Below are 21,523 nucleotides of genomic sequence, written 5' to 3'. Positions count from 1 at the left end.
GGTAGGCTGCCTCTCCAGGTCCGTATCCTGGCCCTGCCCCCGGACCCGGTGCATGACCCTGGGCACCTTCTGGCTCCTCTTTACCCTTGAGCATCTGCATTGACTAGAAACTGTGGGCTGGGCTGCCCTGTGATGCCAGACAGGTGGGCCACCGGGTGGGATGCAGGAGGTGTTTATTTCCAAGGATTGACAGGCATTGGAAAAGCCTCTGGGCCCCTGCTGCTCCCCTCCCCAGGGCCGGGTCTCCCAACGTGAAAGGGAAGGTTACGCAGAGATGCAGGATGTGGGGCTGGGGGCCCAGCCTTCCACAGGCGGCCACTTGGGCCCCTCAAGTGTGTGAATAAATAACCTGAGTCCAGCCACGGTTTGGGCCTCACTCTTCGCTGTCCAGCTTGAGGCTGATGCTCCGGGCCTTGCCCCGAGCCAGGGTGGTGGGCGGCGTCCCTGGGCCCTCCCGCTCCGCCTGGCTGGGGCCCCTTGAGCGAAGCAGCTGGCTCTGTTTTCGGAGGAAGTCCACAGGGGTGGCCCCGCCATAGCTGCTCTTGGCCAGGGCGGCCCTCGAGGGTCCCGAGGGGGCGTGAGGGTGGGAGCCTGCCTCCAGTTGGCCCAGGTGGGCCACATAGCCATCCGACAGGAACTGTGGGCGGGGTGGGCAGCGATGAGAGGATGGCTGGTCCACACGCTGCCCTCCCCTCCCCTCCCCTCCCTCTCCCCAGGCTCCTGGGTGGTGCTGGCTGCATCACAGGCCTGGCACGGCTTGGTTAACCCCTCGGCTTTACCCTTAGCTCTGCCCCTCTCTTGAGTTTCCTCATCTGTAAAATGGGGGTTTGGAGGGAAGTAACAGCAGCAAATATTTAGCAAACACTTGCTTTGTGCCCAGCCCCGTGCAGGTGGACACGTGGTAAATCACGTGATCTTCATGATAGTGGTTGAGGCCCCTCCCATGTTCTCATTTCCACTTTACAGATGAAATTGAGGCTCAGAAAGGTCAGGGCCTCTGCCCAGGGCCATGCCAAAGTGCAACCACCCCTTAAGGCGTGGAGCATACTCCAGCTTAAGTTAGCAATCCTGCCCTGCCCGCAGCTCCAAGCTGCTCGTGACGCCTGTCCTAGGAAGTCGCTGGCCTTCTCGCAGCCGGCCCAGGTGCTTCTGAGCACACAGGTGGCCCTTACAGCCTAGGCCGAGCCACCCACTCCCTTCCTGGCTGGCAGTCCCCTCCATCAGGTGGCCCTCACCTGGCACTGAGCCTGCAGCTTCCGCACAGCGCGGCCCACGATGTAGGTCTGACTCGGGGGCAGGCCCAGCGCCGCATATACTGCCACGTCTTTGGGGGACCCGTAGCCGGCCACGATGTTGAGTTCCACCTGTGGCGGGCGAGGCTGGTCAGCAGCCCCGGGGGGGCGGGGTCGTGCGGCTGGGGGGTGGAGTCTGGTGGGCGTCTGGGTTCAGAATATTTCAGGGCGGGGCCACGTAGTCTTAGTCACCCGCCCCTTCTGGGGTGGGATCGGCGGCTCCCTAGTTGGTACCAAGGACTAGGGGTTCCTGGGACCACGGGGTCGGGACTATCGGAGGCTTTCCTATGGGTTAGGTCTGGCCGGATGGGGGTGGGACCAAATAGGCCTCCTCGAGGTGGGGGGGTGAGCAACGGTGGGGTCAGGACCCTCCCCCGCAGCCGCACCTCCTGCACCAGGCTCTGCAGAAACATTGCCTTCTGGCGCAGCGGGTCGTGGGTGAGGCCGTCGCAGAAGGAGACGACGCCGTGGGGAAAGTTGTGCTGCGACAGCCAGGCCACCACGCGGTGCTTCTGCATATCAGGCCGGCCCGTTACGTACACGATCAGGTACCCCGCGTCCTGCCAATGCCTGTGCGGTGGGGCAGTGGTCAGCTCCACCTGCCGGGGCTGGGGACCCGTCATCACGACTAGAGTTGGGGCGGGGGGCAGCCGCTCCTACCTGACCACGTCCACAGCGCCGGCGCGCACCTTGGGGTCGCTGCCCATGATGGAGACGCTGGCCGTGAAGGAGCCGTCGATGCTGAAGACCACGGCCTCAGTGCCACGGGCCACCACCGTCAGGCAGCACTCGGCGTAGGTGTGGTCGCCCCTAGGCCAAGGGCCGCATGAGCGACATGGGGGCGTGGCCTAGAGGAGCCCCGCCCTGCAGAGGCCCGCCCCGCCCCACGCTCACCTGACCACCATGCGCACCGGGTAAACGCCGATGCCCAGCACACGCTCTGGGGGCACCGGGAAGGTGAGGCGGCCCGAGCTGTTGGTGACCTCGGTGCCGAAGTGGATCCACTTGCCCGACAGAGGCTGGGTCATGATATAGACGTCCACCTGGTGGGGAGAGGGCGTGAGCGGGTCCCCCTGATGCTGAGTGGAGGGCTCAGGCGGGTCTGTCGTCAGGGGTGAATGGGGTTGGGGGCTCAACCTTGGCGGGACCAGGAGCTATGGGGGGCGGGTACACAGAAGGGAAGACGGCAGCTTTGGCTTGGGGCGAGGCCGGCCCCAGGCGGGCTGGTCTATCCCGGGCCGAGGCCGCTGTGTCCTGACCTTCTCTCCGGTGAGCGTGACCACGTCCAAGGGCCCGTACATGAAGCGCCCGTTCAGCACCTGGGGACGGCCTTCGCACACCACCGTGTCGCTCGCCCGGTGGTTAGAAGTGACATTCTGGCAGGGAAGAGAAGGCATGAACCCGCGGCCGCAGCCGGGAGATGACAGGACTGCGGGAGGAGCTGGGCGGGGCCAATGCATGAGGAGGTGGGGCCAGGACCACAGTGGGCGGAGCGGGATCCAGGAAGGTGTTGAGGGGCGGGGATCCTGGGGAGACCTGGCAGGGCCGTGCACGTACCCGGATCTTGACTTGGGTGCGTTTGCGCTGCCACTTCTCTCGGGGGAAGGCCGGGCTGTAGATGGACGGCTCTTCGCACTCGGTCAGCTGTGGCCTCTCTTTCTCGATTACCTGTGCGGGACCGGATCAGGCGAGGCCACGTGAAGGGGGGGAGGGTGCCTGGGACAGGCTCTCCCGCCACCCACGGCTCCCTACCCTTGTCCAGTTTCCTCTCCCACCCCGCATCCTTGGCCCACCTGGCGCAGGATGAAGGCCACCACATCTGCTGACTCCCAGTAGCTGGCGTGGAAGAGGTGGGGCAGCGTGACGGTGGGGAAGGCGGTGAGCGCCTCAGGGCAGTAGAGTGAGTAGTCAATCCGCTTGGTCCCCCACCAGCGCTCCAGGACTGCACGGGCCATGGTGGGTGGTGAGCCAGGGGTGGCCTCCGACTCCGTGCCCACCTGTCTGGCCCTTAGCGCTCTTCCCTCCCTCTTTTCCACCAAGCCCGCTCTTTGCTGGGTCTGGAGTTGGATGCTGGGGTTCTCTAGTTCCAGAGCAAGTGCCGGGGGCAAGGGTTTCCGCTGGGCTCTGAGGGTGGAATAAGCGCAGCCCCCCCCCTGGGGGGGGGCGCTGGGGGGCTGGCTGTCTTACTCTTAACCACCTCACTGGTGGTGCTGGGGGCAGCTGGCTGGGCTGGCGGATCACTGCCTAGTTCACTGCCCTTCCAGAAGGCACCGCTGGCAGAGGTGGGTGTTGAGGGCACCAACATCTCCAGCTCCTCCAGAAAGAGGCCTGAGTGGGTCTGCAGAGTGTCCGCTGCAGGTAGAGAGACAACTTCAGTGGCTGCCTGGGCCAGGTCACCCTCCCGTCTTCCCACCCAGGGTTCCAGGACAGCTCGCCCCCCCACCCCCAATCGGGTCCACATCTGGGTGGACATGAAGGGGGGGTTCTCCTTTTAGCTCACCCCAACGGCCAGCTGCATTCCTGCCAGAATGCCTACCACTGCCACACCAACCCAGGGCCCACCTGTCTCTTGGGGCCAAACAGATACTCACTTGCACGCACACACCAGTACAGAACACAAGCGCACGTGGAGGCACAATGCACCCCTAAACGTGGACACAGAAGCGCCCCCCAGTGGAGGGTGGCTGCTCTCCAACAGCATCCCTGCCTCCTCTCTCTAGCCCAGTCATCACCAATGCCTCCCACTTCTGGGCAGAGAATGTGAGAGGGTCTTGGGGCTCCAGACCGTGCAAGGGGCCAGGGGAAGGCTCTCTGGTCCTGGGAGTGGTGACGCGAGAGTCCCAGTGGTGTGGGCCATGCCCACCCCTCAGTGTTGGTGCCCTCCTCCTCCTCCCCTTTATTTTGGTTGGAGGCATACCCAGCAGCAGGGACGAGCCATCTCCCAGGGGGAACTTCTGGTAGCGGGGCACGGCCAGTGGGGCGATGGCCTGGAACTTGGGGGCCAGCAGAGGCTCAAGGCGGGAGGCGCAGGGGTCGGCCGCGTGGAAGAGATTGTAGATTTGCTCACAGGCTGGGCGCATCTGGGCCACTGGTACCCAGAAGATAAAAGGAGCAGTGCATTCAGCTGGGCATACTGGGAGGTAGGGCTTGTGGAAAGCGGTACCCTGACATGCTGTGTGACCCCTAACTAGCGCTTCTGGGACTACATTCCCTGGACGTCCTGCTCAAAGTGAGACGGGTCTCTTGGCTAAACACAGATCAGAGCCTTCAATTTGCTGAGCGGTTCAAGAGGATGCACTTCCCAGGCCTGTTGGACCCCTTCTCAGGAAGTGCATCTGTGGGTATGCGTTCCTCCTGGTTCATTTTGGGAAATAGCCTTGGCAAGTTCCCTTCTATTTTTTTTGTTGTTGTTGTTCTTTTTACCTTTTCTAGGGCCGCTTCCTGCTGCATATGGAGGTTCCCAGGCTAGGGGTCTAATCAGAGCTGTAGCCGCTGGCCTACACCAGAGCCACAGCAATGCAGGATCCGAGCTGTGTCTGCGACTTACACCACAGCTCACGGCAACATGGGATCCTTAACCCACTGAGCAAGGCCAGGGATTGAACTCGCAACCTTATGGTTCCTAGTCGGATTCGTTAACCACTGCACCACAACGGGAACTCCGGCAAGTCCCCTTCTTTCTGGGGCTCAGGGTCCCCTCTCTAGCCAGGCCATTTAATCTGTACAGTGGGGAGTGGCATTAACGCCGGCGTTTCAGGGGAGCCGAAGATTGGAGGAGGTGGGGGAGGGGCGGATGAAGAATGAGTTGTGCCCCCCTCCCCCACCTCCCCGAAACCCCAGGGCTCACCCTCCAAGGCGGGCATCACGGTTTTACGCAGAGCCAGCACCAGGCCCAGAGGGGAGCCAAAGAGGAAGAAGCCGGAGACCTTGAAGTCTAGACGGGCGGCACTGGTGGGACCATCAGGAGCCTCAGAGGTGGCAGTGGGTGGACAGGAGGCTGTGCTTGCCCGTCTGGGCTCCCCGGAGGAGGTGGCTGCGGGGGCTGCCTGCAGGCTGGGGGCAGAGGTGGGGCGCTCAGTGCCGAGGCCTCTGCAGCGCAGCACAAGCCCAGTGTAGGGTTGACTGGGTCAGAACGTCACCTGTTCTGAGAGCCCTCAGGCTCAGGACTGGCCATGTCGCTGGGGCTGCGCTGGGCGGGCAGGGCTGAGGGTTCTGGGCTGAGGCGGCCCAGCCCCTCGGCCCCGTCAGCCAGGGGATCCCGCACTGGGCCAACCTCTGGAGAGAGCAGCTCGTTGGTCTAGTTGGAATAGAGGACAGAAACCTCCTTAGGACTGGAGACAATGGATTTCTACTTATTTGGAAGTGAGGAAAGAAGCATGGGGGGTGGGGCAGAGATGCAAACAAAGCCGGCGAGCCGAGCCCCAGCGCCAAAGCCCCAGAGTGGATGGAAGGAGGCAGCAGAGGACAGCTGGAGAGAGGTCAGATTCCAGGGGCAGCTCAAGACCTAGAGCAGAAGAGACACTCCCCTCCTGGGGAGCCGGGCACCAGCTACACTGACCATGCTTCCTCGGCGGCTGCTACCCCGGCTCCCAGTGCCCGTGCTGGCACTGTGGCAGAGCGCGTCAAAGCCCAGGATCCCACCAACGCCGTCCCCAATCAGCACCACCTGGGCGAGAGGGCAGTGCCATCAGGAAGGGCAGCAGCGGAGGCAGGTGGAGGGGGGCTCCAGCAGCAGCTGCCCAGGAACAGAACTCCTGACCTGCCCGCAGAAGCCGGCGCCCTCAGATGAGCGCAGGAAGGCGGCGTAGGCCTGGTTGGTGCGAGCGATGACGGTGGCCACGGCACCCTGGTATCGGGAGGATGAGGTGGCCAGCAGCGGCAGGGCAGCCAGTGGAATGTGGTCTTGGGAGCGGGACAGGCTGTCACCATCATGGCTGTAGGGGCTCAGGCTGTAGAAGGAGGGGACATAACGGATGGGTGGGGAGGTTCCAGGACCTCCACTGCCCTGTCGAAATCCCCTTGGCCTGCCGGCAAGTCCCGCACCATGGGGCCTTTGTGATGGAGCCATTGGCTGGAAGCTGAGGTCCAGCTGAGTGGGCGACTGGCCCAGGCAGCTGGCTTCCTGGCCTCCTCCCCCTCCCCCCATGGGGCCTCTCTGGTCCCAGGAGCCTCCAGGTGGCTGTCCACACCTCGGGGACCCCATGTGACCCCCCCCACCCTTCCTCCCCGACCAGTACTTGGAGACAAGGGCATAGGCAGCAGCACAGATGGGCGGGCAGGGCACCAGGCGCAGCGCCACGTGGCCCAGAGCCTCAGGGAAGTGGACGCGGGTGACGGCCTCAAAGGCTAGGCTCAGTGTCTGCACGTCCGCCTGCTTGGAGTTGGTGTCTCCGGGACCCGAGTCTAGGATGTTGCCGCTGTGCAGGATGAGGAAGAGGGCGTGGACTGGGCATGTCTCAGTCCCGAGGTCCCCGGCTCCATCCAGGCCCTGCGGGGCACAAAGGGGCACCAGGGATGTCAGAGCAGTCACCTGGCCAGGGGGCGGGCAGAACAGAGAGGTGGGGTAGCTAAGCATACTCACTTCTGAGTCCCTGGGTGCTCGGCTCCCATCCCCGATGTCTCTGGTGGCCTCGGTACTAGGGTCTGTAGGATGGGGAAAGCCAGTGGAAGAGATGGAGGGAGTCTCTGGGGATGCCCCCACCTGGCCCTCCAGGCGTCCCTGCTTTGCTGTCTGCCTGAGCATCCCCACCCTGCCTCCCAGCCTCCTCTGACCTCCTCTGGCCCCTGACTCTCCCAAGGTCTTTGCACATTTCTGGGCGGGTCCTGCTGCTGATGCGGATGCCTCGCCCCCAGTTGCCTGTTTGCCTCGAAAATTCTAATCTTGCTCTGGCCAGTATGGTAGCCATTAACCACATGGGCGCATTTAAATTGAAATGAATTAAAATACAAAATTCAGTTCCTCGGTCACACTAGCTTTCATGTGCTTGATATCCCCATGCGGCCGGTGGTGAGAACATTTCCATCATTACAGAAAGTTCTTTTGCACAGAGCTGGTCCCATCCTTCAAAATCCAGCTTAGACCCCACCTCCCACGTGAAGCCTTCCTGGACTCCAGATTAATTCCTGCATTCTTTGGGCTGTGTCTGAAACCCGAATACACTCCATCCATCCACCCATCCATTATTCATCTGTGCATTTAAGGAGCACCCTTTCTGGATGGACATTCATCGTAGGACCCCATTAAATTTAGGAATGAGTTGTTCTCCAGGTCCCCACTGCAGGCAGGGTGCTGGCGGCTGGCAACCCGATGCAGGAGCTTTACCTGGGGCCCCCTCAGCCTCCACTGGGGAGGCAAAGGCATCGATGAAGTCATTGGAATTCCACTTGGTCATCTCCTTGGGGAAGACCTCGTCACTGTCCGAGAAGCCTTCTGAAGGGCCCAGGGGCTGTGTCACAGGGTGGTGGGAGCTTCCCAGAGACACCCCCTGCCCCCAACTCCAACAGGGCTACTGTGGCTGACCGTGGGCATCGAAGAATTCCTCATCAGAGCTGTTCTCGGAGTCTCGAGCAATGTTCTGCATGCGCCACTCGGACAAACTCTGGGGAGACACGCCCCCTGCAGGGCCACGTCCGCCTCAGCCTGGGAGTCCCGCCCGAGGGCCGGTCCCTCCCGTCGCTGAGCCCCAGCCTCACCTCCATGCTGGGAGGAGTAGGAGGAACGGGAGGACGAGGACCACTGCTTGCCAAAGCTGGCGTCGGGTGAAGCATCGGGGCCAGGGGGGGCTTCGGGCCCATCGGGGGTGCTAGCATGGCTGGCCCCAGCCCGGGGCTCTGTGCTTGGCTTCCCCAGGGGCTGGGCCTCAGGCCCCTCGCTGGCCGTGTTGCACTTGGCCATGCGCTGTGCCAGCATGCGGGCAGTCTCTTCCTCCAGGGCACGGATGTCAGCCATGCTCAGCTCTGTCCACTCGTCCTGCCAGCACCAGGCCTGGCGGTGGGCCCGGAGCATCACCCGACGCAGACCTGTAGGTGCCCAGGCGTCAGAACCATGCCCTTCCCCCGCCATCCCCTGGCTGCTGCAGCCACATGCCCAGCCCTTGAGTTTGGGTAATGGCTTCTCTGGGCACACCACCCACCCAGAGCCACAGAGTAGGGCAGGGTGAGCCCTGGCCAGGAGATGAAGGGGAAATGGTGGTTTCTGTCAGCCTGCCCGACCTCCCTGCCTGCCCGCTGCCTTTTATCCCTCCGGACACCCCAACTCTGAGCACTGAGCCCACCCCAACACCCTTGGGAGGCTGGGACCAATGTGTGTTCTTGCTTTCTTTCAGCCGGCTTCCTGCCGACTTCTTCAGAGGCGTTAGCAATTAAGGCGTTAACAGTTAATGAAATTGTTGATGGTTAATGAAGGTGTTAATAGTTAATGGAAGTGCTGGCGCTTAGTGAATGACGGTATCGTTGTGGCGATACCCATTCTGGGATATTTTCCTCTTAAGCAGGGGAATAAGGTTAGAAACTTCACTATCTAGGAAATAAAGGAGTAATGACTGCATTATAACTATAAACCGGGAGGAAATACATCAGAATCTTCGTGGTGGTTCTATGCTGGTGAACTTCATTTTCTTACTTGTGCTTTTTGGCCTTCTTCCAAATGTAAGGCGAGGCACCTATATCCCTTTCCAAGCTAAATTTCTTCATCTGTAAAGTGGGCGTATTAGTAGTCCTTACCTTGAGGGACATGGGCGCTACAGGAGATGGTGCGTGGAAAGTGATTAGCAGAGGATCTGGCCTATTGTGATCAATATCAGCTTTTCATATCTGGGGAGGTCCCATGAGAGCTGTGGTGCAGGGGAACCCAGGTCCCTGGATGCCCCCGGTCCTTCTATCTGCAGGTAGCCTGCCCTCAGACCTAGGAGGTGGGGCAGAGCAGAGCCACAGGAGCTGTGGGGATAGTTTTTGGGGGGCATGAAATAGAGCATTCTGGATACCAGGGCCAGAGAATGGGACTGGGAGCTGGCAGTAGGGGGGCTCTGGGAAAATGACAGGTCACAGCTTTGGCCTGCACCCCTTAGCGTGTTGCCAGGGAGAGCTGGCAACCCTCCTACGAGTCTTAAGTCCTTTGACCCACAGGACATTGGAGAGTCTTTGAATCTTTTTTGTGTTGTTCTTCTCTTTTTTGGCCACACCAGCAGCACATGGAAGCTCCAAGGCCAGGGATGGAATCCGAGCTGCAGTTGCCATGCCAGGAGTTCCCACTGTGGCTCAGTAGTAAAGAACCCAACCAGAATCCATGAGGACACAGGTTCGATTCCTCGCCTTGCTCAGTGGGTTAAGGATCCAGTGTTGCTGTGAACTGTGGTGTAGCTCCCAGACAGAGCTTGGATCCTGCAGTTCTGTGGCTCCTGCAACTCCAATTTGACCTCTAGCCTGGGAACTTCCATATGCTGCAGGGGCGGCCCTTAAAAAAAAGAACCCAAACCAAACCAAACTAAACCAAACCAACCAAACAAACAAAAACAACACACAGTTACGATGCAGGATCCTTAACTCACTGTGCCACAGCAGGAACTCCAAGTCTTAGAATCTTAATGAATGAGAAGCAGCATCTCTGAATGTCAGAGCTGGCATGGACCTCAGAGATCACGTCGCCAGATTCTTGCCCTCTGCACCCTCGCCTGCCCCTCAGGCCAGGTTCCGCTGACCCCAGGCTAGGCTGTGCCACTCCCCTCTGCCTCGGTGCTCACCACACCAAATAGAAATGATGCTTATGTTTCCAAGTCCCCAGGAGACCGGGAGCATCCCTGGCGCAAACACCCAACTTGGTGCCTGCCTGGTAAACGGAACCTGCCGTGGCTGGGTGCTCACCGACGTCATGGATGAACTGCTCAATCTTGGCCTGCATGCCCCAGTAGCGGAACTCAACCTTGCACAGCTTATAGGCGCACATGAGGGGCCCCGTCTGGGCCGCCGTGCGTGCCCAGTCATCAGCCAGGGGTCCTCGGCCCGTCTTGGCCGAGCGGTACAGCCGGGGGTCCTCTTCTGCTTTGTACTCGCCGGGGGCCACTGCATCTCGCACGATGTCGATGGTATCTGAGGAGATGCCGGCAGCACTGAGCCACATCAGCCACCTCCGGCCCCTGCCACCCCTTCCCTCAGGGCACAGGAAGCCTAGGCCCGGAGAGAGCCAGGGACTTGTCACCTGTCGAGGTGGCAAGGGGCCCAAGAGGGGCTCCAGGGGTTCCTGCTAGGTCTAGGCGCTAGGCCTCACCCAGGATGCGCTGTCTCCTCTCAGCCCCGCTCAGGTTGAAGACATTCGGCTGCTGCCCCCCATCAGGCAGATAATAGGTCTCTATTTCGATGGAGAATTTCTCCACAAAGGGGCAGGTGTACCTGGGCAGAGGGCAGGGCTGAGGGTCATGCTGTGTCCACTAGGGCTGTTCCTCTCATGGCCCCTGGCCTGCCCCGGCCACTCACCGGGTCCGAGTATAGGGATAAGCATTCCAGGACTCCTCCTCCACCTGCAGGGCGGCCTTGGGCAGCAGGGCCCGGAACCAGCCTGGGATGTGGGAGCCCACGTGGTACACCTTGTGCGTGTACTGCCCGCTGCCGCCGGGCCCATCTGTGTAGGGACGGTTGGCCAGGATCTCCACGCCACTGCCCTCGCCACTCGACTCCTCTCGGCTCTTTTTCTGCAGCCCAGGTGGAGCAGAAGGGCAGCTCAGCCCCAGCGCAGCCCCTGGGAAGGGATCCCTGGCCAGGCCTGCCCTCCTGCGCAGCTCTAAGGCCCTAGTCCCAGCCTTCTTAACTCTGAAACCTGATCCTGGTCCCCTGCAGCTCTGGGGTCAGGATGACAGCCGCTGTCCCGTCCCCAGCTGTGCAGTCCCCTACGGGGGTTCTGCAGGCCAGGACTCTGTCATTCAAGTATGTATCGTCTTCGGCTCCATCCCAGGCTTTGTTTCGGATGCTATTAATTGGGATCTGCTGATGCACAGAACAAAGACTCCTGCCTGCCCTGGTGGGACTTACATTCCAGGGGGGAGGGAGGCACAGGACAGATAACAGACAAAAGCAAATTATAAGGTCGGTTAGAAGGTGAAAAGCGCTAAAAAGAAAGCATAGAATAGAGTGAAGGGGATAGAGGGAGGGTTGCAATTTTGTTAGTAGGGCCAGGGAAGGCCTCTTTGGGAAAATAACATGACCATGACCTGAGGGGATGGAGGGTGCTGAGCAGAGGTGAGGTGGAGAAGTATTCAAGGGGGGGGGGGTGGAAGGGGGTGAAGGGGCTGGAAGACTCAAGGAGAGTAAAAGCGGCCCATCTTTCCAGGACCCCAACACCAACTCCTGCCACACCCCTTATAGTTTGAGAGCACTCAGATCTTGCCCTTATACAGCTCTGGAGTTTGAACCACTCAACCCTCTGGGGCCGCTGGGTTCTGGCCCCCTCACCTAGGCAGACCCTGGGCCCACATTTCCCAGGAGCACACCTGGAACAGGCACCTACCCTCTCCCCTCCCGGAGAGCCGCCCTGCTCATTCCCTCCGGGCCCAAACCCAGATCCCTACCGGCTTCATCTTAGCCCAGACCTCGCCCTCTGGGGTTCCCGCCTGCCCCTCTCTGTCACAGTTTTGGGGCCTGGGGTTGCCAGGATCCTTCACCCTCTGGGAACCCCTACCACCTGGGACCCCTCCTCACTTTCTGCCTCCCACTCCTGCCTCCTCCTGTGCTCCTTTCCCTACTCCTGAAGGATTACAGATGCTAAGGAGGATTAAAAGAGATCAGATGTGGACAGCAGGGGCTGGGCACTGGGGCGGGGGGAGGTGCCACTAGGCCCTCTACCCTCTTCTTCCAGTCCTTAACCTCTACCACCCCTTGCCCTGCATCCGACTAGGGAACCTCTCTCTCCTTCTCCTGCCTCTGAGTCCTTCCAAACCCCAGAGCTAGACTGGAGGGGGATTCAGCTGGGCCTGGTCCCTTGTCCCAGGTGCGGCCTGCCCGCTCCTGCGGTTACCCGACATGAAGCATGACCCCCGACTTTCGTCTCCTTCTTCCTACCGCCCTCACCTGGATCATGTAGAGCTGGGCCACCTGGTACTCGTCCAGGCTCATGGGCAGCAGAATGTGGTACTCCTTGATGAGCATCCTGAAGGCGCTCAGCCGGCCGCGCGCGGCCTCCGCTCCTCCTGGCGCAGGGCACCGTGCGGCCGTCAGTGCGGGGCGGCGGCGCGCGGGCCCGAGCCCTGCGCGCGGGCCGAGGGGCTTGGGCCGGGGGACCCCATGCCCGGGCCCGCCACAGGGGAGGCAGCGGCGAGCCCAGCTCTGCAGCCAGCACCGCGGGGGACCCGGAGCCGCCGCGAGGCTGAGCGCTGACCTCTTTTTCCGCGCAGCCCCCGCCCCCCGCCCGCCCATCGCCATGGCAACCGCGGGCTGACGCGGGCCCCCCAGAGCCACGGGCGCAGGCCGGCGGGCTGGCAAGCCAGCAGCACATCTCGGGCCGCATCCTAAGCCCCCTTGGAACAGCATCCCTCGGGGATCCCCCCCTGGACACCCCCGGGCCCCTCCTTCCGGGTCCGTTTTCCACAGCCGGCCCCTCGGGGCCCGCCCCCTGCATCCCTTTCCCCGAGTCGGTGTGGTTCCGTGTCCCCCACTTTTGGGCGTCCGCTTAGAACCTTGTCCCCCGGAGGTATCTCTCCGCGGAGCAGCCCTGTTCGCCCCTCCTCTCGGCATCTCGATCAGTGTTCCCCACCCCCCCGCACACGAACCTACCTTCAAAGACCAGACACCTAACACCTCGGCCCCCTAGATCTATCTTCCCCACCCTGGCCGGCAACCGGTCCTCAACTTTCCCCTTCCCAGCATCCTTCCTGGACCCCGGTCACTCGTCTGTGCAGCCTATCATCCTTCCCCGAGGCTGACCCCTCTTCGGGCTGAGGCAAAAGTATCCCACGGGCCCCCGTCCTGAGAGACCCGCTCCATCCACCTGCGCCCCGGTTTCGCTACAGCCACCACCCCCATTGAGCGAGCGAGAGGCCCCGTGGTCCCCACTTCCCTCTGCTCCCCGGCGTCCCCGTTCCCCGCGGAGCTCTTGGCCCTCCCGCCAGCGTCCCGGCTCACCTCTAGTTTAGGGCGGGCGCCCGTCACCCGGTCCGGGCGGGGGCGGACGTGTCGTGGATTGGAGGCCGGAGCGCCCCCAGCCCCGGCCTCGGATTCCAGCAGTGGCCGGACCCTCTGGAGGCGCAGCGCGGGCCCATGGCCCCGACCTTTCTCTCGGTCTGCCCGCCGGCGCCCCTGCGGTCCCTCCCCGCCGCCCGCCGCGTCACTGCGGCCGCCCCGCCCCCTTCCTGGGCCCGGCCGGCCCTGCCCACCCCTGCGGGGTCCGGGCAGCCCCGCCCGCGGCAGAGGAGGGCGGCCCCAGCCTTCCTTCCCCAAGGCAGTGGGGAGGAGGCCCTTCTCCAAATGCTGGCGCTTTTTGCTCCCGCTGTGTCCTTTGGCACCCCCAAAGCACTCTCGGTCCCAACCTTCGCCCTGGCCCAGCCCTCCCTGGTGTTATGAAAATGTGACAGCGTCCCATCCCCAACTTTCCAGGCCTTTGAAACCTGGGACCCGGGGTGGGGAAAATGTCCAAAGTCTGGGCAGAAACCGGTCTCTGACTTGCCTCTGCGGAGCTGCTGGGCTTCCAGCGCCCAGACCTCTAGGGACACACCCCAGAAGAGTCCTGCAGTCATTCCCAATCTTTAGGCTAGTTCCTGAATAGAGCCCGTGGCTTTCTTCACCTATACCTTCCGGGTCCCCAGGGCTGGCCAACGACCGCCAGACCCGGGGTGACCGCGGAGATAACGGAAGGTTGGGCTTGTGGGACCACACCCAGTTACCTAAAGAGCACTGGGACAGAGTAACACAGCAGCAGCACCCAACGAACCAGCTGGGTCTCCCCGTGTTGGAAAGCAGCAGTGCCCTTCCCCTCTGGGGTCTGAGGTGGGGTGTATTCAGAGCCTCCAGGGCGGATTTGGAGTTTAGGACCTTAGGGCATTAAGGCATGTGAGGGCATGGCTTAAGTGAAAGGGCACTTCCATCCTGCCGGGCCTCACCATTACCAGCTAATTCAGAGGAAGAACCCTCTAGGCTCAGGCTGGAGGCAGTGCCCTCAGCTGTGGAGGCAGCCAAGGCCCTGCGCTGCCCCCTGGTGGCATGACTGTGAAGGAGGGCAGGGCTTTCAGCCACTGGAGCTCAACCCTCTCCACCACTTACAGGTGGAAGAGGCAGGGGGCAGCGGCAGACAAGGGCAGAGTCCCACCAAGGTCAATGGACAGTGGAGGCAAGGCAAAGCTGGGCTCAGTGGACCTCTCTCCCACCCAGTGCACCACCCCGAGTCTCCTCTTTCCCCTCCTTCCTGGCCCACCCAGACTTACTAGACGCAGCAGACTCATAAAGACTACAAGCTGAGAGAACAACTCCAAATTATCTTTTATTTATACAAAAAGGGCATATTTAGCAAAAGACACACCGAGAAAAGAGTTATGGCCTAGGAGACGAGGCAGGGAGGCGACAGGCCTTCTGAGGCTCTGCTGGGGGGAGAAGGGGTCTGGGAAAACGGTAAGTCCTGGGTAAGTGCTGAGCGGTGGGGCCACAGAAAGGAGAAAGCCCCAGCTGGATCAACACTGTTGGCAGGTCATGGGTGGGACTCCCAGGGACCTCACTGCTCCCTCTTTTGGGGGTTCCAGTTACTGCTGCCGACTGGAGTGAGAGCTGCCCACTGGTTCCTGGAGGGCACCCACCAAAGGACACAGGACAGGAAGCCCAGGATGGGAAGTGCAACTCGGGGTGAAGGCCAGGGAGAAGCAGGTGCTCTGCAGTGGCCAGGAAAGGTCCAGACGCCGAGGAGGAGTCGAGTCCTGTTACGTGCGGGCGTTCCGCTCTGTCTCTGCCAAGCACTCTCTGACTAGGGCCCGTGCATGGATGATGCCTGGGGTGAGGATGGGAAAGGAACAGATGAGGCCTCAGTGACCCTCCATGGCCCCACACCCCCCTCCAGAGGAAGACCCCCCTCCCTCCCCACTCCCCTTTCCTTTCAGTGAAAGGGACTATGACCTAATGTGGGCCTGGATGAGATCAGAGGTTTGGTTAATGCTCAAATTTGCCCCGTTGAAATACAAATTCTCTGGACCTTCCCTGGAAACGGACTCGGCTGCAATTCACTGCAAAATGCCTCTGTGGACAGTGATACTGGCCCTAGTCTAGGCTTGGCTCAGGTGGCCTCCATCTGTCTTTCCTTCCCAGTGTTAAGTCTCCTGCGCAGGGGTGGTGGGCCTGGTCTCACTCACCTCTCTTCAGGCGCTCCATGGCACTCTTGCTGCCAGCATAGGTGGGTCGGATCTCTTTGCCCATCTCCTCTATGACCGACAGCAGGTCCGTGTAAGTGCTCTGGGAGCCCTGGGCGCCAGGTGGTTTCATTGCCTGTGTCAAAGGAGAACACGGCAGTGAGCTCAGGCCAAGAGAGGGCCTCCAGTCCTCCTCCACAGGCAATCCTATGGAAGATCCTAGGCTCCACTCACCTGCACATAGCCCATGGAGGGCGGTCCAAAGTCGTTAAACAGAGGTCTGAAAGGAGCAGCGGCTCCTGGCACCGAGCCCGACGGCGATGGGACACTTCCAGCTGCAACAGGCGCGAGTGAGAGGTCAGCGCGGGGCAGGGACGCCTCGTCCTGGCGCTCCAAGCCCCGGACCAGATTCGCCCGATTACCTCCAAAGGGATGCTTCGCTTCACGCTGCTAAACTTCAGGACAAACCCCTCCCCCTGTGCTTCACCAACAAGCCCTACGTGACCACGCCCACATCACAGGCCAGTAAACTGAGGCTCAGCGAGGGTAGCCGGCAGGCCCACTACTGCAGAACTCAGGCCGTCCTCTCTTCGAGACCTCCACCGCCCGGACAGGCGAGGAGGGGTGGAGCTGGATCCTCACCTGTAGGGACCGGGGTGCCGGGCCCAGGGGTGCTGGAGCCCGGGGTGCTGCTGGGGGCGGGGGCGATGGGTTTGTAGGACATCCCCAACTCCTGGGTGCGGCAGACGCCGGCCGGCCGCTCCTCCCGGGTTGGCTGCCTGGCCGCTCAGCTGCGCTCTGATTGGCAAGCCGGCAGCACGCCCCTGGTAAATAGAGCTCAGGCCGGAAGGGCGGGCGGGCACGAAGGCTCCTTCACTCCTGATTGGTGCGCGAAGACGTCACTCGGGCCTTGTCATTGGCCGAGGCCGGCCCCAACAGGCCGCAACCGCTGCTGATTGGTCTCCGCCTTCCGGACCTCGCACCTGTCTGCTCCGGATTGGGTAGTGGCCGATGCCCTCCGCAATTGGCGAGTTCGCGGCCCGGGCCGGCGCGCTCTCAATCCGATTAGTCCCAAAACACGAGAGGCGGAGCCTCGGAAGCCGGACCTGGGTCCGGTCCGCCGCGGATCGAGCCCAGCGGGGCTTCCCGGGTGCGGTTGTCGTCCTCACGCCTCACTCACGTTGCTTTGTACGTCACCTTTCCGCTGCCGTCCCGGTTCAGCTGGGGCTGCTGTCGTCGCCGCCGTCGCCGCCGCTGCCGCGCGCGCGCGCGCGCGCCTTTCCGCCGCTCCGAGTGCGGGAGGACGCAGGGCTTTGACGTTCCCAGCCCTGCGCCCCACCCCGTGCGCTTTTACGTCACCTTTCACCGGTTCAACAACCTGTCCCCGACCCGCGCATGCGCCCTCTTAGGGCCTCGTTTGTTCCCATGGCAACGGACCCCTCACCAATGCTGCTGACACGCCTCTTCCTCGCAATTGCCTGGACCTCGGGTCCTGCCCCTCTTCCAACTACCAGGACCTCAACCTGCCCTCCTCCCCCAAGGCCCCACGCTGGTGCCCCGTAATGATAATAGCAGGAACAGCTAATCTTAAATACTTACGGCATCCCGGGTTCTGTACCACGGACGGTCCTGGATCAGGGACTACAGCAGCATCTGGAGTCAGACTGATGGGTCTAATCGCACCCCCAGCCGCCACCCCCACTTGCCCTTGGGCAAGTTACCTCCGTAGGCCTCAGCTTCCTCATCTGTGAAACGGGGACGCTAGGAACAACCATCTCCTAGGACTGTTGTGTGGATTAAACGAATAGTCATAACATGCTTATTGTTTCATTCTCCTCTTCCCTATCCATTTCTCTATCCAGACCCCTCTCCTCAAATCTCATTCCTCACAACCTGAGATCTTAGACTCTCCTCCAAACCGTAACCCTTTTTTCCCAGGCTACTTCTCAAAACCTCTCTGGCTTTGTGTACCGGTCACGTCCAGGACATTCATTCATTCGTTCATTCAACAAACATTTTGATTCCATCCCCCATCTTCGGCTTTATGCTGGACACTGATATGGAAGTGAACTGGCCATGGCTTCTGTCCTCCAGGAGCTCCTAGTCTCAAGGAGAGACAGACAGGGAAGCAAAGGCACACAATGGACTAAGACAATGTGGAGACTGGGACAGGGAGCATTGGAACTTAGGGGAAGTGTGACATCACAGAAGTTTTCCCAGAGAGGCGCCACTCAACAGGTGAATGGACAAATAAACTGAGCGGTCGCCATACAATCAACTATTATTCAGCAATAAAAGGAAATCATCTATCTATAGCCTTGAAAAGATACAGACATAGTGCTGAGAAGCCAGTCTGAAAAAGCCACATACTGTATGATCCCAAATGTACGGCATTCCGCAAAAGGCAAATTGATACAGAAGGTAAAAAAAATGACTGGTTGCCAAGGGTGCTGGGGTGAGGGGGTGCTGGGTAGAGGGGGGAGGGGTAAAACTGAAAGGGGGAGCAGAGGGGATGGGGGGGCGTGAAGTGATTATGTATGATGCTGTAATGGTACATGCAAGACCTTGACAGTTACCAAAGAGTAAACTTTTTCATTTAGAAGGTCAGGCGATCCGAGGGTGGAAAGCAGAATATGACAAAAGAATCTAGCTGTGTTGCAAATGTAGGAACAGCCTCACTGAAGGGGGTGGGGGAATCAGGTGCTACTCTGGAAATCAGTGGAGTCTGGAGGAACAAAGACAAAAACATCTGCACGTAAGCACTGGACCCTGGTTGATGACGTGGTTTCCCATGGGGGATGGGTTGACAATTCTGAAACCACTGCACACGTACACTGGAATTCAAAATTAAATAAGTGTAGAACGAATGGCTTCTCACTGTTGGAATGAGGAGTTACAGGTAGCAAGGGAAGGAGGTTAGAATAGTCCATGGGCTAATGGATTGGAGTTGGAGATCTCAATAGGAGCTCATGTTTAGCTTGACATAAATACAGTTGGTTACATACAGAAATATTTTTTTCTTTCTTTTTACGGCCACACTCACAGCATATAGAAGTTCCCGGACTAGGGGTCAAATCAGAGCTGCAGCTGCTGGCTTACATCACAGCCACAGCAACACCGGATCTGAGCCACACCTGCAAACTACACCACAGCTTGCAGCAATGCCGGATCCTTAAGCCATTGAGCAAGGCTAGGGATTGAACCACATCCTCACAGGCACTGTGTTGGGTTCTTAACCCGCTGAGCCACAGCAGGAAAGAGTAATCTTACAGTACAGAAACCTGACCAACTCCACCAGGTGATCAAGTTCCCATCATTAGTGCTGTCCTGTGGATAGAAGTCACCCTGGATATGCTGGGCTGAGAAGAGGATTTCACTTCTGTAGTTTTCCTTCCCCAGACCCATAATCCAAGACTAATTGTCATGAGAAAAACATCTGACAAATCCCAATTTAAGGACATTCTATAACATATCTGACCAGTCCTCCTCAAAAGACAATTTTTATTTTTATTTTCTTTTTTGACTACCCTTCAGCACATGGAGTTCCCTGGCTGGGGATCAGATCCGAACCACAGTTGCAACCTATGCCATGGCTGCGGCAATGCTGGATCCTTGACCCATTGGGCCGGGCTGGGGATCAAACCTGCGTCTCAATGCTCCAGATGCCATGGATCCCATTGCGCCACAGCAGGAACAATACTTTTTTTTAAAAAGGAAAATCTGTAAAACCATCCCAAACAAGAGAAGCCTTAAGGAGATGTGATGCCTAAGGTAGGGTGGTGTCCTGGATGGCATTCTGGAACAGAAGAAGGACAAGCAGAGGAAAAGTGATAAAATCTGCATCAATTGTGAACTTGAGTTCATAGCAACATATCCGTATTAGTTCATTGACAGTGACAAAGTTACCTCTCTAATGTAAGAGGTGAATAGCGTATCAGGGTCAATTTTATGTGTCATCTGGACTAGGTCGCAAGGGGCCCAGCCCTCTAGTCACACGTGATTCTGCGTGTGTCTGTGAGGTTGCATCTGGATGAGATTAACGTTTGTCGAATCTGTAGACTGAGTCAAGCAGACTGCTCTTCCCAGTGAGGGCTGAAGACCTGGATGCAACAAAGAGGCTGAAGGAGAGGGAATTCTGCCTGCCGGACTGCTGAGCGGGGCCATCGGGCTTCTCCTGTCCCCGGACTGGAACTTGCAACATCGACTTTTCTGGCTCTCAGACCTTGGGGCCAGACTGGAGCTACATTACCAGGTCTCCAGGATAGCAGCATGCTGATTGCAGATCTTGGGACCACTCAGCGCCCATAACTGTCTGAGCCGATTCTTTACAGTAAATATCTTTTCAATCTAATTTAATCTTTTTGTTTTTTAGAGTCATACCTGCGGCATACGGAGGTTCCCAGGCTAGGCTATACCACAGCCACAGCAACGCAGAATCTGAGCTGCGTCTGTGACCTACACCACAGCTCCCGGCAACGCCGGATCCTTAACCCACTGAGCGAGGTTAGGGATCCAACTGGTGTCCTCTTGGATATTAGCTGGGTTCATTACCCTGAGCCACAGTGGGAACTCCTTACAGTAACTATCTTTACACACACACACACACACACACACACACACACACACACCCCTCCTATTGGCCCTGTTTCTCTGGAGAACCTTGATCCACTAACACGTAGGAGAAGCTGGGTGTGGGATGCACAGGAACTCCCTCCCTGTCTTTGAAATAATTGTGTAAACCTAAAACTACTTAAAAATAAAATAAAATATCCTTATCTGGCTGCCAGTTACCCAGTGTGCACAGATGTAAAAATTCACTGAGGTGTTCACATAAGATTTATACACGTTACTGAATGTATGTGATATTCCAACCAAGTAAGTTAGACTGTGTAAAAAGCTCACTGACAGGTTCTCTGGGAAAACCAGGAGATCCTGTAGCCCTGGCCTGCTCCAGCTGGCAGCAGTCAAAGGAGCTGGATGGCAGGTTCCCCCTTCAGGTGGGGAAGGGGCTCTTGGCTCGCCCCTCTTGCTGCCTGCTTACTGTTCCTTCCCAACCCTGGTACCCGGGCTAGCAGCCCTTTGGGGCTGGGAGGGTATGCGTGAGATCTGGGGGAGCTGCGAGCACTTCTGAGGCCAACAGACACTGCAGCCAAGTAAGACCCCCCCACACCTGGCAACCAACCCTCCCTCCCTGACTCCAACCACAGAACCTGCCAAGCTGGGGCCAGTGGCGGTGGGAGGCTGACCTTGAGTAGGGTCTGCTCTTCCCCTGGCACATGGCCATCACTCCCCCTGGCTCCTGCAGAGGGGACAGGTTCTTTTCAGGCAGCAATGCCATCTGTGCCAGCCCGTGGAGGGTGGCGGGAGGGAGGGTGAACCATGGCTCCCAGGCAAGCTGGGGCAACTCCTCCTCATGCCCAGCCCTGCCAGACTGACGGGAGCGATCACCTAATTGAGGATTAGAGATTAATTGTGATCTGCCAGGCAAGTGGTGCTGAGGCTGCTGCAGCCAGCCCTCGCACCTCGGGTCCAAGCTCTAGGCTGGGCAGGGCACCAGTGGCTGCCCACCCGCCCTGTCTCAAGGCAACGATGGAGAGGACCAGGCACAAGCACTGAAAGCTCCTACCCCTTCCTGACCTGGAGGTCAGGCGCATCCTCCCTCCCAGGAGGTGGGAACGGCAGCTGGTCAGGCAGTGCCGCAAGAGGCTGAGGTCTGTCCTGTGTCCACTCTGACCCGAGGCACCTTTCCTTGTTGTCACTGTGATTTTATAGTCCCCAGGCCTGGCTCAAGTCCCACATCATCTTAATCCTAATGTGGGTGACTTTAGGCCAGTTCCTCCTGGAGTCTTCGGGTGCCAGGCCAATGGGCTGGATCAGCCTGGAGGCCATAGGGGATCACAGCCAGTTTGTAAATAGGAGTAT

At 59.5% G+C, this 21,523-nt stretch overlaps 2 protein-coding genes across 4 annotated transcripts; both read right to left on the bottom strand.

Annotated features, from left to right (window-relative positions):
- Positions 1-156: 156 nt before the first annotated feature.
- On the bottom strand, positions 157-13,586 carry PITPNM1 (phosphatidylinositol transfer protein membrane associated 1). Of its 2 annotated transcripts, XM_047775104.1 has the most exons (24): positions 13,398-13,586; positions 12,348-12,466; positions 10,761-10,975; positions 10,555-10,676; positions 10,152-10,376; positions 7,986-8,312; positions 7,813-7,908; positions 7,615-7,722; positions 6,874-6,935; positions 6,530-6,780; positions 6,052-6,241; positions 5,851-5,958; positions 5,432-5,589; positions 5,140-5,345; positions 4,210-4,380; positions 3,480-3,644; positions 3,086-3,234; positions 2,850-2,960; positions 2,552-2,668; positions 2,187-2,335; positions 1,953-2,102; positions 1,679-1,862; positions 1,236-1,364; positions 157-637 (listed from the first exon to the last, which is right to left on the bottom strand). In XM_047775104.1, exons 2-24 carry the CDS (start codon positions 12,423-12,425, stop codon positions 374-376), a joined length of 3,735 nt encoding a protein of 1,244 aa, XP_047631060.1. In that variant the 5' UTR covers positions 12,426-12,466; positions 13,398-13,586; the 3' UTR covers positions 157-373. The 2 variants fall into 2 exon arrangements, with proteins under 2 accessions (XP_047631060.1, XP_047631061.1); XM_047775105.1 differs by lacking the exons at positions 10,152-10,376; positions 10,555-10,676; positions 10,761-10,975; positions 12,348-12,466; positions 13,398-13,586 and adding an exon at positions 9,015-9,511.
- A 1,137-nt stretch (positions 13,587-14,723) lies between these two features.
- Positions 14,724-16,949, bottom strand: CDK2AP2 (cyclin dependent kinase 2 associated protein 2). Of its 2 annotated transcripts, none has more exons than XM_047775102.1 (4): positions 16,244-16,949; positions 15,836-15,936; positions 15,605-15,737; positions 14,724-15,246 (listed from the first exon to the last, which is right to left on the bottom strand). In XM_047775102.1, the coding sequence occupies exons 1-4, from the start codon at positions 16,323-16,325 to the stop codon at positions 15,179-15,181; spliced, it is 384 nt and encodes a 127-aa protein (XP_047631058.1). In that variant the 5' UTR covers positions 16,326-16,949; the 3' UTR covers positions 14,724-15,178. The 2 variants fall into 2 exon arrangements, with proteins under 2 accessions (XP_047631058.1, XP_047631059.1); XM_047775103.1 differs by lacking the exon at positions 16,244-16,949 and adding an exon at positions 16,024-16,237.
- Between the last annotated feature and the right edge of the window lie 4,574 nt (positions 16,950-21,523).

Source organism: Phacochoerus africanus, chromosome 4 (genome assembly GCF_016906955.1).
Source record: "Phacochoerus africanus isolate WHEZ1 chromosome 4, ROS_Pafr_v1, whole genome shotgun sequence".
Classification (NCBI taxonomy): domain Eukaryota; kingdom Metazoa; phylum Chordata; class Mammalia; order Artiodactyla; family Suidae; genus Phacochoerus; species Phacochoerus africanus.
Note: the sequence above shows the minus strand (reverse complement) of the source record. Positions and strands in the feature narration are given on the sequence as shown.

Excerpts from the sequence above, each read along its gene's own strand:
- PITPNM1 (XM_047775104.1), bottom strand. The coding sequence starts at position 12,425 with ATGCTCATCAAGGAGTACCACATTCTGCTGCCCATGAGCCTGGACGAG. Across the intron at positions 10,677-10,760 it reads TATCCCTATACTCGGACCCG|GTACACCTGCCCCTTTGTGG; the intron begins GTGAGTGGCCGG and ends CCCTCTGCCCAG. Across the intron at positions 1,863-1,952 it reads GGCGCTGTGGACGTGGTCAG|GCATTGGCAGGACGCGGGGT; the intron begins GTAGGAGCGGCT and ends CCCACCGCACAG.
- CDK2AP2 (XM_047775102.1), bottom strand. The coding sequence starts at position 16,325 with ATGTCCTACAAACCCATCGCCCCCGCCCCCAGCAGCACCCCGGGCTCC. Across the intron at positions 15,738-15,835 it reads CCTCCATGGGCTATGTGCAG|GCAATGAAACCACCTGGCGC; the intron begins GTGAGTGGAGCC and ends CCTTTGACACAG. Across the intron at positions 15,247-15,604 it reads CATGGAGCGCCTGAAGAGAG|GCATCATCCATGCACGGGCC; the intron begins GTGAGTGAGACC and ends TCCTCACCCCAG.